The sequence below is a fragment of the Puntigrus tetrazona genome, chromosome 17 (assembly GCF_018831695.1).
Source record: "Puntigrus tetrazona isolate hp1 chromosome 17, ASM1883169v1, whole genome shotgun sequence".
Taxonomy (NCBI): Eukaryota; Metazoa; Chordata; class Actinopteri; order Cypriniformes; family Cyprinidae; genus Puntigrus; species Puntigrus tetrazona.
In genome coordinates this window covers 15,521,375-15,537,850 of record NC_056715.1, presented here as the reverse complement: position 1 = coordinate 15,537,850, position 16,476 = coordinate 15,521,375, and the positions used below count along the sequence as shown (strand labels likewise).

Genomic DNA, 16,476 nt, shown 5'->3' with positions numbered 1-16,476 from the left:
ACAGCAATTATTAGAAACAGAAATTACATTATAAAATTGTTCTCAATTAAATTTGATACATTTAATCCATCTTCGCTGAATAAAAGTACTAATTTATTTAGAAAATAAATCCTACTGACCCCAAACTGTACAAAATCAGTAATGCAAAGGTGATTTCACAAACTTTTTTGGCCTATGTATAATTTGTGCGTCTAGTGTGAAATCCATGTGAAATAACCGGTGTGACTAGCAGCCATTTAGTTACACAACTAAAGTAGCCTAACGTAGTTTGAGGCTTAAAAAAAGACTGATGAGAGATGTTCTGTTGCTATGAAGTGAATGAGACTCAAACCTGTGTGTACTGAATGGTAAAGATGGCATGAGATCGGCTGCTAGCGTCATGGACGTGTGTAGCGGCTGTGATGCGGTTAGCGATGCCCTCCTCAAGCAGATCCACTGCTTGTTTGTAGTCAGTCACTACATGCTGAGAGAGACCTAAGATAAACAACATACTAGCATCATCACCCTTTCCGTGATTTGAGTCGCCCTGCTAGAGAAGAAAAATACAACAATATCAGGAAGAGATGATGCCAAAAAGTATACGTACAGTGGCCTGTGGTTCTGAAACATGGATTAGGCCCGTGTTTAGTCACAGTTGCTCTGCGCATTTCTATTTAGTTGTTAGGTTTTAAATTACAACATATTTTAGCATTTGGACATTTCAATTGTTAATTTTTTTTTTAAATATAATAAAAGTGATATATTATGGTATTGAATGCTGAATCTTTAAAGAACTGATATATTTTGGTATTCAATGCTGAATAACATGCATATTTTAAGTGTTTTAGGTGTTGAAATACACTGTGTGAGAAACTCATCTTGGTCTATACACAATGCCTTTATACTGAGCTTCTAGCAGCCACGCGGAAGTGAGGTCACTTCCTTTGCTGCAGTGGGCTTTCTCCTAATACACACAATGACTGGATGTTGGACAAGAAGGGAGAAAGAGAGAGAGCGGATGAAAACGGAGGAGCAGATACAGTCATACACGCCGGCTACTCTCAGCACAAGCTGTGGTGGGAATTGAGTCACATATGCAAACAGTCAGGAACTTATGTACACAATTACCTCTTTAATAAAAATACACAACCATTCATCAAACGTTATAAACACAGTGAGCGCTTTCCTCAGGTTTTCATTAGTACTGGTTGCACAAGGTAATCTGACCGTGTTTGAAAGGCTTCACCAGACTGCTTACTGCAAGCATTTTACGTTTGTTTGGTGAACACTCACCCTGCACATAGGGCCCCTTCTCTGGATGTTCTCGAACCCTCAGGGGTGCTGGCTTCTTCTGCTCCGCACCTCTCAGGAGATCACGCACACGCTCGTTATAGATCTCTAAAAAACTGAGAGGGAAAATGAGGTCGTGATTCGCTTCTTGCTTCATTCTGAGGATAGGCTGATACTGTTGCGAAAGAGTCAAAGGAAAAGAAACGGGGGGTTTCCTTCTCACCTTATTTCAACTCTACAGCTCTGTCCATCTGCAGACTCAACTCCGGACCTAAAAAGTCCCTTTAAGAAAAAAGGGTAAAGATAAGGCTTATTTAGTAAGAAAATATTCATAGGAGGTAACCCCACTGTCCTTTACTCAACCTCGTGTCGTTCCTAAACCATACAATTTTCCTTCATCTTTAAAGAACAAATGAAGTCATATTTAATGAAACCTGAGGGTTTCTGTTCCTCTACTGAAAGTCAATGCAACCAAATATGTGATGCTTCAAAAAGCTCAATAGATAAAAGTATCAAGAGGTTTAATCTGAGGCCCTAAGAAATTCATTTTATTTTTTCCCTGTTATTCCACGTTTCTGAACTTTTCTGGAATCCCTTTTTTCTCCCGGTTTAGTTTTTCTATGGTTCACTGCAACAGTCTTAATCAAAAAGCATATTTTAATTAATAAAAATTATGAAACTAACATTTAACAGCAATTCATTGAAAGATTACCAAAAAAATATATTTTTAAGGCCCAATGTAATGTTTTATTTTTTCAGCTTTTATTTTAACCAAATTATGTTTTCTATAAATTTTCTGAATTCCATTTTATTTTAGTATGTGTGCAGCAACTGAAACATGCGGGATTCATATTTAAATTGTATTTTGTGGCTTAAAAGTCTTATGTAGACACTTGACCATATCACATTTTAAGTCTATTGACCTATTTTTTAAATTGCTTGACATTCTGCTTTATACAGTAAATTCTATTTTAAATTAATCAAAGGGCCATAGTTTTAAACAAAGTCTTAAAACAATCACTTTTTAATGATCGATCATTCAACATATAATACAAAGAACACATCAAATATGCTAAGCACAAACGTGACCATACTTACCTGATGCATGCGTGTTAGCAAACATATTCGATTTCCTGTTTAAATGAATTGTGTCTCTTCAGAACTAAACTTCAAGTTTACAATTACGACTTTATGAACTTTCGAAACATCAAAATGTGAATGTTTAGGGCAAAAAGCACGAAAGTCTTACGGCTTCAGAAAGCCATGAGGGTGAGTAACTGAAGATGACATAATTATAATTTTTAGGTGACCTATACCTTAAAATGCCAGTAACTTACTTGACAGATCCTTGGTGTCAGTCCAATGGAGTCCTGCACAGATAAAGAAGACACATCATTTTTAGGTTGAAATAGTGCTCCACCAATGTCTTTATCTCGTACTAGTTACTCACTGGAGTGCCCATCATGGTGTAAGTTTTCCCTGAGCCCGTCTGTCCATACGCAAACAGACACACGTTATACCCCTCTGAAGCTCCAGACAGGACACACACCCCCAGGTCTTGAAACACCTACAGAAGAAAAGCACTACTAATTAAGTCTAACGTTCCGACACACAGGTGACATTCTTGTTCTGTGCTCTCTGAGCAGGTTTGCTGACAGTTTGATTATTGATCTGCGTTTATCTGAGAGAATAAGAGCGAGCCGGTTCTCTGTAGGTCATGTTTGCGCAGGTTTCCAGCAAAGAGAATGTGCTGCGTCTGTGTTCGCCTGAGATTCTGAGTGTGTGTGATCAAACTGACTGTGAGGAGAGGAGAAATGAAAACACAGAGACCTACTGCTCTCTCAGCAGCCCCACTCGGACAGCTTTATTTTCCTCTTTTCAGTCTGTTTTACTTCATAACATCGAACCCCTGTGTCTTAACGAAACTGCTTTGAAAGAATGTTCCACTACGCCGGCATTTACCCTGTGTTGGTCAAGACACCGGCTTGACGTGTCTGGTGAGGGCAAAGCTCTCAATCAAAACGACAGCAACCAAAAATATTCAGCTAAAACTGCAAATAAAAAAAAAAAAACATTTGGTTTAGCCGAAATAGTTTTGGAGGGCCGAAACCACTGACCGAAACAGTAACGTTTAATTAGCTTTTCCAATATTGGAAACATTTTGACTGTGTCAGCGTCTCTTTTGTGCACATGGTGTAAACACACTTCATTGTAGCGATATGTAAAATTTGTTCGGCTGAAATATCGACAGGCGGTTCTTTGCCAAATAACGACTGGTTGAAAAAGTCCAATTACACCAATTGAGTCCAATTGAGTTTCCTTTCATGACAAAATGAAAAATAATTTGGGTTTTAATAAAAAAAACGTTGCATCACTATTTTTATAGGAATAAGTACGATAAATACAGTGTGCAAGGACCTGTAAAAGGCACTGTAACGAATTCCTGAAACAGCCTTAGCCTCATGCCAACCCTTAAAGGAGGTATTAATAGCTAAAAAAAGAAAAAGAAGGAAAAACAGGTTAACTGCCAAACGATTGTTTTTCCACACACCTTTGTCTATCTTCATGAGCTTTCAAAACGTACAAAAACTAAACACATAAAAGACAATCTTTCTTATTGTGTACTACAGGTGTGGGAGAGCGAAAGTAATTTGACCTTCGCGTCCATTGAAAACCCAGTGAGTCGGCAAAACAAGAGACTCTCTCAGGGTATTGTAACCCAGGTATGTATTGGGCTGAGATGAGGAGAGTCCTGGGGCTGTTGCGGTCTCTGTGCACGGTGTGAATAGAGGCTAATTGGGATGCTGTCTGCAGGGAGAGCGGATCAGCATCTAGCAGCCGCTTCTGTCTGACTCTAATTAGCCCGAGCTCTGAGCTTCTTCAGCTTGAAAGAATCAGGCTTGTTAGAGGAGTCCGTCTTAACTCACTCTCCACTGAACTCTGCTCATTTCTCACTCTCACAGCAATTTCTTTTCATTTGCTCACCACTGGACTTTTGCCGGAGCACTCCATAACAACTTTTTAAACAGTGATGTGATTAGGGTGATTCATTTCTCTGACTTCACCAAAATTCACTTTTGCTGTAAATTTAAAATAACTAAAGGCACTAACAGAAGTCTGGGCCCATATTCATGATCCGCGAAATATCCTAGCGCTAAGAGTTGCTGCTAGTGACAAAATTCTACGAAAATGCTTAGAAATGTGGGTGCTTCCCATTAGAATTAAAGAAAAGATCCTAGTAATGAAAAAAGTAAGTTAGAAAGCCTCTTAACCCTGAAAAGAGGTCCAAAATTTCTCATACAAGGACTTTTAAGACACTTAAGAGTTTATTTAGCAGTGGGATACGAAATGTGTTGCAAACAATGCATGACAGTTAGTCATAAGTTAATAAGAAGCTACACATTAGATCGTGAAGGGATCATGTTTGTGACCGATCTCCGATAAAAAACACTCACAAAATCTTAGAAAGGAAATTCATTTTTATATTATATCTGTGTGGCAGCAGTCAATAAATCCAATGCTTTCTTGTCTCATCTAAGGCTGGGACACTGATTCTGACACCATCCTCCCATGCGAAAAAAACATGCAGATTAAGGCCAGTAATATTACAATAAGATCTGCTTTCTATGTCTTTTGGGGAAGAGAAATTTGACACACTAATTTTTTTTTTCCCCCACAAGCTTGAGAGAAATTATTGGGTTCTTTAAGTCTCCTGGTTTATAGCACTTTAACACAGAAAAAAAATTAGATGTTCATAATATGTCACCATAAAAAAAAAAAAAAACTCTTTCCACTGTTGTTGCCTCAAGCGCATGTGTACAGCCATAGGAAACTTTGGACAAAAGCATCTGGTGTTTGCTTTCCTCCTTTTCCCTCCTCATGCCATAAACAAAAACAACTGGACTTTTGGTCACAATGCAAGAGGAAAGCTGAATATAGAGTTGATTCTGGACAGGAAGTTGTCCAGAAGCTTAGTGTTTCTGGCACCGTGATCCCAAAGACCCCTGTGAGGAGACGCTCGATCAGGGAGGAGCAAACTCAAAAGTGGGGCAGTGGAAAGGAAGAGACCAGGCTTGGCTTCTCGGTTAAAGGGTTTAAATGTCGTAGTCAAAGACGTAGTACAAAAGAGGCAGGATGCTTTAAGATTGGAATTAGTCAAGCGTAAAAGAGGGATGAAAACGAAATGAAAGAAATTCCATTAATAAACTTGTAGTGCGTAATACACCCACTTTAAAATCCTAAGGCCTGTAATCAGTGTGTGGAGCGCTACAGTGGGGAAAGACTCTTTAATGTGGCTCTCTTAATAGCCACCTCTGAAAAACTCCTTGTTTCTTGTGATATCTCATGGGGAGCGCCAACTGAAGTCTATCCAAGGCAAAGGCTGTACCAGACCACAGACCGATACGTCAGTTCCTCTCGAATACAGTACAGGGACAAAAATACTGGGGTTTACACTCAAGGGACTTATAAAATATCAACAAAACATAAATCAAAGAGTCAACATTAAAAAACGTATAGAAAACGTACTCTACTATACCAGATGTGCCAAACCATTTTGGTTTCAAAGAAATGAATACTTTTGTTCAGGATAAAATTCATTAAAACCGACAGTAAAGTCATACTAGAGAATATTTACTGAGCACCAAATCAGTATATTAGAATGATTTCTTAAGAATAATGTGACACTAAAGACTGGAGTTATTAGGCTGAAAATTCTGCTTTGCCATCACAGGAATAAAATCTATTTTAAAAAGCATTAAAATATGGTTTTATAGGTTATTTTCGAAAGTAATCATTTTTCACTATTTGTACTATATTTTTGATCAAATAGATGCAGACTTAGTGAGCATAAGAGGATTATTTCAAAAGTATAAAAAAAATGACCACTCCAAACTTCTGAACAGTAGTAATATAAGTAATACATTTTACTAATTTCAAATATAAAATCTAGATCAACAATGCAAAACCAAAATTGCAAAAAGTAAACAATGGAAATTAATGGTGATGTCAACTATACATGATCAAAAGAGCATTTGGGATATTGTACTAAATATCTTATTTTATGATCCATGCAAAAAAAATAGTTCATAAAATAAAATTAATAATAAATAATAAATATATAACGATGAAAGAATTTTCAATTACAAGTCAACAATCTCACTAAAACTGTGTTATTGTTGCCAACATACAACAGAAGTAAAAAAAAATAAAAAATGTTTGTGACCTTTAAGCTTGGTAATAAATATATAACCAGACTTGGTGATAGTTTTATGTTATGATTCTGAGATCCTGTTTATAACTGCATGCGACTGCAGGGAAAGCTGGGTTAAAGGGGTGGACTGTGGGAGAGACAGAACGACACAGAGCTGATTTGGCAGGGGTTCAACTTGCTTCTCGTTTGTCATACTTTCACAGACATTATGTGGGTCAAATCTGCAAAGGGAGGGAAAGAGGTCAGGGGATTCTGAGAGCTACACAGAAAACGATTGAGCTAAAGAATGAGAGTAAGTGAGAGACCGGACTGGAGTTTCTGCAGGAATTCCAAGACACCAACTGTTGCTGCAATTAAAAAAAAAAGACCAGACCAGAGTTTTCCCCCAATCTCCTCCCATCCCACCATAATAAAAGTTCCCCGTATCGCAGCTGGTCTTGGTCTTATTAGGGTAAATGACTTTCACAGCCTGCAGCACCATTTAAAGTCCATCTTCTAGTAATGGAGAGGTGCATATACTAACATGTTTGGAATCTGTACGGTTTCTTTAATGTCTCTAATGTTTTTTTAAGTTAAAGTAACTTTTTTTTTTATTTAATATCTGTGATGGCAAAGCTACATTTTCAGCATTATTATTCCAGTCCTCAGTATCACACGATCCTGTAAAAATCAATTATTTATTAACAAAATCACAATTTCAATATTAAGTTCAAAAGACATGTTCATTTCTGCGTCATAGAAAAAATTTGATTTTACGTGGCCAGTCTGTGTGTAAAGATGCTTTGTGGAGATTTTCTTCACGCCACTGACACAGAAACCCAGAAATACCAAGAGCATAATAAAGTCATGCACTGTATCCAAAAGAAAAAGAGGGAGGGGAGAGACAGCGATAAAGAGAAAGAGGGAGGGTAAAAAACACAAAGCTGACTTCACTTGGAAAAGAAAACCAGCATTGTGCTCCAGCTCTGGACCAATGACGTCCTCTCAGTGCAATCTGTCTGTGAAAAATCATTTACTAAAGCAGCTGTGCTCCTGGCAAGAGAGAGGCTGCAGCTAAAAGTGACCCCAGTGCCCTTCACTTTCCTCCACTTTACACTCATCTTTTGTTTAATATCATCTCAACTCTCTCATACAATGTCATTACTTCAAGCTGTGAAAAGCTAAGAAAATCTAGTCAATTGCAACTGAAATAGAAGGGATTTAAAGTAAAATAATAAAAAATAACTTTCACTAATGGGTGCTTATAATACGTAGCTACAGTTATAGTATAGTAATATATATGAATAGTAAAAACTATGAATTCCTAGACATGTTTTTTTTCTCTCATGAGGAAGAATTCGCTTATAATACAAAAAAAATATTTCACCCCAAAATTGATTTGTCTTTTATTACTTGTTTCAACCTGTAACACCTTTGTGCATCTTTGTAACGCAAATTAAGATATCTTTGATCAATGCAACTGAAATGTCAGGCCCAGAAAGGCATTAAGGACATCAATAAATCAGTGGTTTAACCTTAATTTTATGAAACTAAAAGCAAACTTTTCTGCACAAAGAAAACTAAAATAACAACTTTATGAAACAATTCTTCTCTTTCAAATCAAATATTTTGTCATCATAGAGAAGATCACGACGCATGCTCATTCATTGGTTTTTGTGCAGAGATACAGATAATGTTTAACTATTTTAAATGATGTCCTTTATAAGGTTCTCGGTCTGGAAATAATTCAGTTGCGTTGCCGTCTATGCAGAGTCAAAGAGCTCTCAGATTTCATAATAAATAACTAATAATATGTGCTCCAAAGTGAAAAAATATGTTTTTATTATTTATTTATTTTTAGCTGGATCTTCAAATCACTTAGTCTGCATAAAACCTGTCTCTTTCCTACTGCAAGATCTTAATATCTGCCTTCAACAACCAATTTCATGGATCATTCATCAACTGGTTCATTAAAAAGATCTAACTCAAAAGAACAATTGACTAATGGTTATTTTGTTACAAAAATCTGCACTTAAACCATTACGGATGGTTTAGATGCTGTTTAATCCAGTAATGCATTCAGGATGTGATCCAACCCTCCCTTCACAACAGCTGGCTTAAATTACCCATCTTTATCTAATCTGCTCCAAGGCCCGATCCATCTCTCCATCCCGCTCCCAGCCCTATGTTTTCTCTTCAGACATGGACATATACATGTTCCTCCAGAGACAACCACCAATCTTTTAGCCACTAAAAAAACCCAAGTATATTCCCACATGCATGGAGAGAAGCGAAGGGAGGGGCAGCTGGCTTCTAAAGGGAAAGAGTGGAGGAGAAGTTGGAGAGAAGGAGCGCGGCTGGTTTCCCCTCCACTGAGGCGTCTCTGGAGACCCCACAGGAAGGAGAGGCTCCAGTCTCATTCTGTTGCTTGCAGCTCAGCTGAACAGCAATTCACAGGAAGATCCAATTAAGGAGACTCTTTTCACAAAAAAACGATTAAACTAAACCGGATGAAACGATTCAAAATTAAATATTAAATGAATGACACTTCATTAAAATAGAAGAACGCGAGCTGAACAGAGAAAAGCATTTATCCTGTCTGTAATGTGGTCTCTTAATCTGGCAAACGTTTGCATGCTAACTAAAGTTTCATTCAAAACGCCACAGTTTCTAAAGTTATTGGCACTACAGTAAAACTGTGGTAACTTTGCATCAGCTATTAATGTTATTACAGTCTGGTGACACTTGAATACTGACTGAGAAAAAAATAGAGAGTGAAGCCTGATTTTAACACACATCCTCCCAATTTCTAGCTCACAGCAAACTTTGTGCTTTAAAGGGAAATGGCTCAAGGATGTTTGTCTGCAGCGTCAAACTGACGTCACCAGAGAAGAAACGTCAATCCAGAGAGGAAGCTAATTTTCTGATTTTGATTAAAGTTTACAAAGACAAAGATATTTCATCCTGTAAATTAACTTCCATGGATGAATTGTTCACCTCAAGGCTAGTAATGTACATTAATGACCAAAGTATATTCAGTTTTGAATTTATGCAGACAGCTACACGCCTTTCAAAGTATGCTGTACTTGATTTGATATAGCATGCACATGACATTCAATTTTTATTTAATGTGGAGCTCAAACTAAACGATGGGACAATTCCGCAAGCTTCTACGCTCTTAAATCATTTTTGGCATATCAAATCACAAAGCACGAGATGGATCTTTTTTTTGACACGCTGCGAGGTTGATCGTGATGATGAGACGGTCTGAACTTTTTTTTGCTTCAGATGGGACTCCCTCCCACAGGACTCCAAAAAGAGGTCAGTTTCTGTCTCTCAGACCAGACGCTGCTGCGGGCGGCCCCAAGCAATGCAAGCTCCAGGCTTTTGCCCGTAAAGCTCTGACTGGGCAAAACTGAAAGGGAGGAAGCGAGAGAAGAGAAAGAAAAGTGTTGTGCAGACAAGGTCATCCTCTGTGCGTGGGCCATCGGCTCAGTCTTTCGTACAGAGTGGACAAAGACGCTCTGAAGGGAAAACCGGGGCGTGACTGAGGAAAAAAAAATCACTGACAAAGAAAAGATATAGTTCACTTGTTTAAATTAATTTGGTTAACTGTGAGTACTACGTGTATGAAGTCCATGATTGTTGGTTTGAAGTTTGAGAGCTATTAATTGTGAATCGGTGAAATCGTTTCAATATCCCACTCTTCTAAATATCTTATAATGCAAATATATCAATTCTCCTTTACAGAAAGTTTTAGTTAAGGTCCGTTCACATGCCAAAACTATGAAGGCTATATAACTAAACTTTTTAAAAAGTCGTTCTAATTCTATAAGAACACCATCCACACCACAAATACACAACTATACCGATAACAGCACAAACAAATGATATCATTTAAAATCACTTTCATAACATTTTGTCTAGCCAGACAAGAATGATGAAAACATTGACAGCCAATGAACACAAAGACCTCTAGCTGCAGTATGTAAGGTTGATTTTACCCAAACAATAGGTTTTAAAACAATGTATAACACAAGTAAGTGTTGCATTCTCAATATTGCAAGATGGGGGACTTCTAAGCCTGGTGCACCCACATACAGGTTAAAATAAACAAAATCTCAGTCCACGTAGAGAGGGAAAACTCCCTTCACAGAGATGACGTAATACCTTCTACTCTGAGCAGTGTTTTGATTCTGCTGAGGGATAATATTTCCTCAGACCTTTTCCTGGAGGGTCAAAGGTTTTGATTACGCTATCATCCTGCAGTCCTCTGATTATCACGCGCCAGGTTCCACCCAGGACACAGGAGATACACGAGCTCATCAGTGGGACATCAACATCGGTGCAAATACGCTAAACGTGCATCAGAGTGGGAGCTCACCTCCTCCTGTGACGCATAGTTGGGAGCCGCTGGATCCACGGACCAGTAGCAGAAGTCAAACCCGAACTCCATAAACTTCTCCCTGGAGTCAGGCAGACCTTCTGATCGCCCGTCCAATCGCCCCTCCAACTACATAGAGAAGAAGGAGAGAAATGGAAGACTAAATCAGCACTGAAAGAAATCATTTTGCAATATCTGCGTGCTATCTAATAGACATGAACATGTGAAGACTCTAAAGGCTTTATAGGCCTTGAACGGTTAAACACACACTTGTGTGTGTCAAAATGCCCATCTTTGCAGGTATCCTCATAAACAATGGTCTTAAGTGAAAGCAAACAGATGAGCAAGAAAACATGTGCAACAGTATAGGATCCGAGGAGCTCTTAAAGTGACAGCAGTCTGCAATTCCTGCTGTCTGTCATTCATGTTGATCAAACAAAGGAGAAAAAAAATCTCACTGCTTTTACTGAATCTCTCACTGAAATAGCTTTTGTAACTTTAAATAGTAGAAATATATATATCTAATTTAAACAATATATATTATATATAACAATATATATATATATAGAGAGAAGAATATTCAGTGTTTTTATACACATATTACATTATTACGTATATAGCATTTCTTATTTATTTGTTCTACTGTAGTTTTTTTGGCCTATTGTTGGTAATTAGTTTCTTATTTAATCGTTGATTGATTACTTGTCTATAGTGAGCTTGATTTTTTTGTTTAATTTAGGCTAGTATTAGTGTTCAGTGTTACTGCACTTACGACAAGAATTATGACATTTCTGTGATATCTAAAAATGTTATATTATATCTTATTTAAAGCAAAAATAACTATCAATCTCTATATTGTTACCATAGAATAAAATTACTAATATTGTGATATTAAATTTTGGTCCTATACCCCACCCCCAGGTTACAAGAGCACACTTCAAAAATGACACATTTGCTTAAAAACTTCAAGACCTTGAAAGAAATATATATTAGTGCTATATATTAGTGCTAATATACGATTAATCGCATCTAAAATACATTTACATGTATATATTATTTATTCATATATTTAACATATATAAATAGCAAAAAATATCGATTGTACTGCATGTAAACTTGTTTATTTTGCATTATATATTTAAGTAAAAATGTTATACTAACAAGAATATATGCTTCTTACCACAGAGCTGTAGTTCTCAGCACAACTTTGCCGTTTATGAACCTTTGTTGTGTAGTTTCAGGAAACACGCAATCGTTGAACAACTGTGTGGTTGACAATTTCTCTGGGATTCGGACCCCTGTTTTTAGTGCATTTCTATAATGTCGTTTGCTGCTAGGTGGAGGCTAAATGGCAATAGAGAAGCTCATCTCAACACACAATTTAAGGTCTCGTTCACTCTGCAGTTTAATTTTCAGGGTTAGCGGTTTGTTGAAATCCTCAAATATGATGAGTAGTGTTATTTAACAGCTTCACTAAATCATAAATGACATTACATCACACAACTACTCACTGGCGCCAGTGATATCATGCTTTCTGTTGAAATGATTTAAGACATTTCGCGTACTGAAAGTTATCCACCCCGCCAAGTTTTATATTACACCGATTTTCTTACACAACGCTGGTAACAGCTGATAACCCTTAATTAAGATTCTTTCTCATTAAGTGTTTTCACAAACTACATTAGACTTCAGTGAGAAAACCATTCAAAATCTATTTAGCCCATTTAATCAGTTACTGGGAGACCAGCCCTTTATGTGCTCAATTTTTCCACTAATAATGTTACGGCGCACCGATGCCAAGAAGCAAGGCTGTGTGCCTCTAGCTTACGTCTGGGATACTCTTTAGTGAGTTCAAAAGCAACAATTAGGAAGTAGTTAGGCTGGGGGACAAGTGACTTGTGCATCCGTGCGTGACCCGACGCGATCCGAGCCGTCAGCATCTCAACAAACAAAGATCATGTACATCTCAGCTCATTATCAGCCCAGTCAAACAGATCTTCACGGTAAAGCGTGTGCGTCTGGAGGAGCGTGCAGAAACATGCCCGGGCACTGCCAACCTGTCACCCGGACGACGTTACATTTGCGGCTCTGGTTTGTAATTATTCACACAATTGCAATCCCGCAGCTGCCTTAACGACCTCACAATACGGCCCAAGGTTTCACTAATGAGCCCCAGCACTGCACTCAGCACCGTTATATTTAGGCTCAGCAGTAATATACAAAATAAGACCTGATTATATGGCCGTGTTCCAATATGGCCTGGTTTCCTGAAACATTACGAAACCGTCATAAGTAGTATATTTATTAGTACTTTACTATTTGAACTGTCCCAAAAGCATTGTTACCAACATTAACCTTCAGCTTAAGCCTTGTCCGTGAAGCCAGGAGTGAAACTATAAATGGAAATATAAATATTAGATAGAAACCTGAAGTTAAACCTAAGTGAAAAAATGTTGCCTGACCAACAATTATTAAAAATAAATAAACAAATAAATAAAGTTTAATATGACATACTAAAATGAACTAAAGTAAAACTTTAAATAAGTGGAAATATTTCTAAACAAAGAGGAATAAAGACAACAACTAAAAAATTTAAACGAAAAAAGTACATAAAATCAATACACAAAAAAAAATTTAATAAATGTAATAATATATTTAAAAAAATTGTCTGCCCATACAATGGAAGCACAAGGTCACTAAAACTGTTTGATTAATGACAATTTTTAAAATACCTTTATTTTTGCTCCACGGAAGAAAGCAAGCTATACGGGTTTAGAATGGTATGAGAGTGGGTAAACAATGACAGAAAAGAGTTGATTTTTTTGTTAAACTATTAAACTATTTTAACTGTTAACTTTTAAGCGAACAAAGGATAAAGACATAACGCACCCTTCAGACTTCCCTGGACCTCTGGTCTCTCATTTCACTCTAAATGAGATTTTGTCGACTGACACACTGTCTTATGACATTCATCCCGGGACACTAGCATCAAAAAGAACAAAGATATGATCCTCTAATGTGTGCGGCATGAACAAATAATACAAAGCGAAAATGTGTTTCTAGCTGTTTTTTATTGCCTGCCTTCCACGTTGTCTTTATGTCAGCCCATCTTTTTTTTTGAAAACCATCTTACTTTCTTTAAATAACTGGCGGAAAGTAATTCTTAATCTTGCTCTCGCGCTCACAGCAGGTGACCAGATGTGGCTTCTGCCATTTCATTAATCCATTAATCAAGTGCTGAATGCAAGGGAGTATTTCCTGCTTCAGAAGTAAAAACGTGTCTATACATCGCAGTTCAGATTCATTTGAAATAAATGTATATATGTAAGAGTAAAAAGTCAAAGTAAAAAGAAAAAAGTCTTCACTGTGACTTTTGGTCAAAGTAAAGCATCCTTGCTGAATAAAAGAGCATTATTAGAGCATCAAAATTAGAGCAAAATTAATTTTAAAATAATAGCAGGCAAATAACCGAACCTGGCTGCTGTGATGTCTGTTAATCAACAATAGCTTTAAGGATTTATCAATATTTAGTGTTTGATAACTTTATTTAATTTGCACTTGCGTATTATATAACTTTTGTAACATTTGAACACAAAAAAGTTGACCTGTAAATAAAAAAAATAATAATAATAATTATACTGTAATGCTAAATGGTTAGATATTGGGAAAAAAATTATTTCTTTCATCCGCAATATGAGCATCAGTGATGCTTGCCTTCAGTCAAAAAAAAAAGATGCCATTAAACAAATATTAAAAGAAGCTATCTTCATGTTGTTTTTATGTTGTTTTGAAGGCTCAATGTGAAATTTTCTAAAAAAAAGAAAGGTAAAAAAAAATTTAAATGTGATTAATTGGTTAGTTTTGACAGCACTTTATATATATAAATATATACATTTTAGTCGTCGCCACATTTTTTGGTTCGGAAGCAGAGAACATCCCACCAATCCGGTTTTGAAGCTCTCGGTCAAGAATGAGGTGTGGAACGATTTCAGAAAGCGTAAGGTAAGCGTGCTGCTTGTTTACGCGTTTAGGGTTTCCATGTGTAAAGAGGAAGGGGATAATAGCACGCTGCTTCTGCACTCGAACGTGTTTATGCTTTTCATACGCCGAACGAATAAACAAGCGAGCGATCCAGCAGGAAGAGAATCATTTTCGCAATAAACTTCCTGTTGTTGAGATACTCGCAAGTAGCAATCTAACCCTGACACCGCCTTCTCTTTGAACTCTCACATCAACGTCAACAGCTTCTTTCTCAAGGTGCTTTCTGGCTAAAAGGGTTTATAAACAATCCTAAATATTACACATGGACTAATATTTCAACAAAAATGCACCTACCTTCACATTTCGGACCCTCACCGCTTTGTCTTCCACTTGCACAGCTAACCGTCCTCCATCCAGACTCTCCCTGCAGAACAAAAACCAACTGATATTCAAGACATTTATAGACAAATTACTGCCTTATTAAAAGTTCATGAATCTTAAAACAAGCTAAAGGCTCGTTAATAACTGAACATGCGAGAGTGTGAGATAACAAGTTACCAGGGTCAGAAAATAACCAAGACTCGAGGGGAAAACGCCAAATATGACCTAGTTATTTGAAATATGCAGGCAAAAAAATGCCTTCGTTTTTTTTACACTAGCGTAAAAGTTGAATGCATGTCTAATTTTTCTAGTTTATTTATTTTTTTGAAAAACATTAACATTTTATTCAAGCCTAGATTAAACCGAACAGAAAAGTGAAAGCGCAGACATTTAGAGCGTTATGAAAGATTTCCATTCCAAAAAAAAACTGCTCTTCACACAAAACAGGAAAAACAAAGACTTCTTAACTGATATTTTACTTTTTAGTTTTTACATTGCATGGCTCCAGGCTAATCATAAACTTCTACGATCCTCAGAGGCTTGTTTATTTGGCTGCGATCATCTCCAGGGCAGGCCCATATTCAGACGGGGCAGCGGAGTGAGAGGATTCGAGAAGGTCAGATTCAAATGAAAACAGACGGCTGAAAACTCCTCCATGAGCCGAAGCAGGTGGGGGTGTGTGTGTGTGTGTGTGTTTGTGTGTGTGTGTGCGTGTGAGCGTGCAGGATATGTGTGTCAGTGTGTGAGAGACCGGCGAGGACAGCTGTGCAATCTCTCCAGGATCGGGTTCCAGATGAAACTGATGCAAGAGAATGAAATCCTCTGTCTACGGATCTGACGGCGTGTGCAGGCTGGGGGAGGCCTTGTTTGTAGAAATTTCATTTTTCGATACGTTTTCCTGTTTAGTTTGACGCGCGCAACAAAACTAGCTGTCCGTACAGTATCTGGACTTTCACGCTGTGGCTCTGAGGTGCTTTCAAAACACTGGCAAAGTCAACTTCTGGCTCAACCAATGACGTGCGTTCGGGGGCGGGACTATCTGCTGCTGATGTTGGTTTTTAGGGGACTAACAATAAAGTGAAAAAGTTTGTATAAATTGGTGATTATAAATTTATGAGCATCATGATGTTCAGGTCCACCGTAGGATATGTTAAACTTAAATATTAATAATAAATAACGCCAAATTATTATTAAAATAATAACAACTAAAATAGTAATAAAAATAATTATTATTAATAAAAATGTATAATAGTAATATAATAATAATAAC

At 37.2% G+C, this 16,476-nt stretch overlaps 1 protein-coding gene across 1 annotated transcript in view; it reads right to left on the bottom strand.

The window, feature by feature from the left end:
* The window catches only part of stard9 (StAR-related lipid transfer (START) domain containing 9), a 38,158-nt gene that overhangs the window by 20,015 nt on the left and 1,667 nt on the right, over window positions 1-16,476 (bottom strand). Inside the window, exons 2-8 of the mRNA XM_043262658.1 lie at window positions 15,180-15,249; window positions 10,845-10,973; window positions 2,720-2,836; window positions 2,607-2,639; window positions 1,493-1,551; window positions 1,273-1,385; window positions 332-474 (exon numbers count right to left, since the gene is read on the bottom strand). Coding sequence (XP_043118593.1) covers window positions 332-474; window positions 1,273-1,385; window positions 1,493-1,551; window positions 2,607-2,639; window positions 2,720-2,836; window positions 10,845-10,973; window positions 15,180-15,249 — 664 coding nt within the window. The remainder of the gene's footprint in view (window positions 1-331; window positions 475-1,272; window positions 1,386-1,492; window positions 1,552-2,606; window positions 2,640-2,719; window positions 2,837-10,844; window positions 10,974-15,179; window positions 15,250-16,476) is intronic.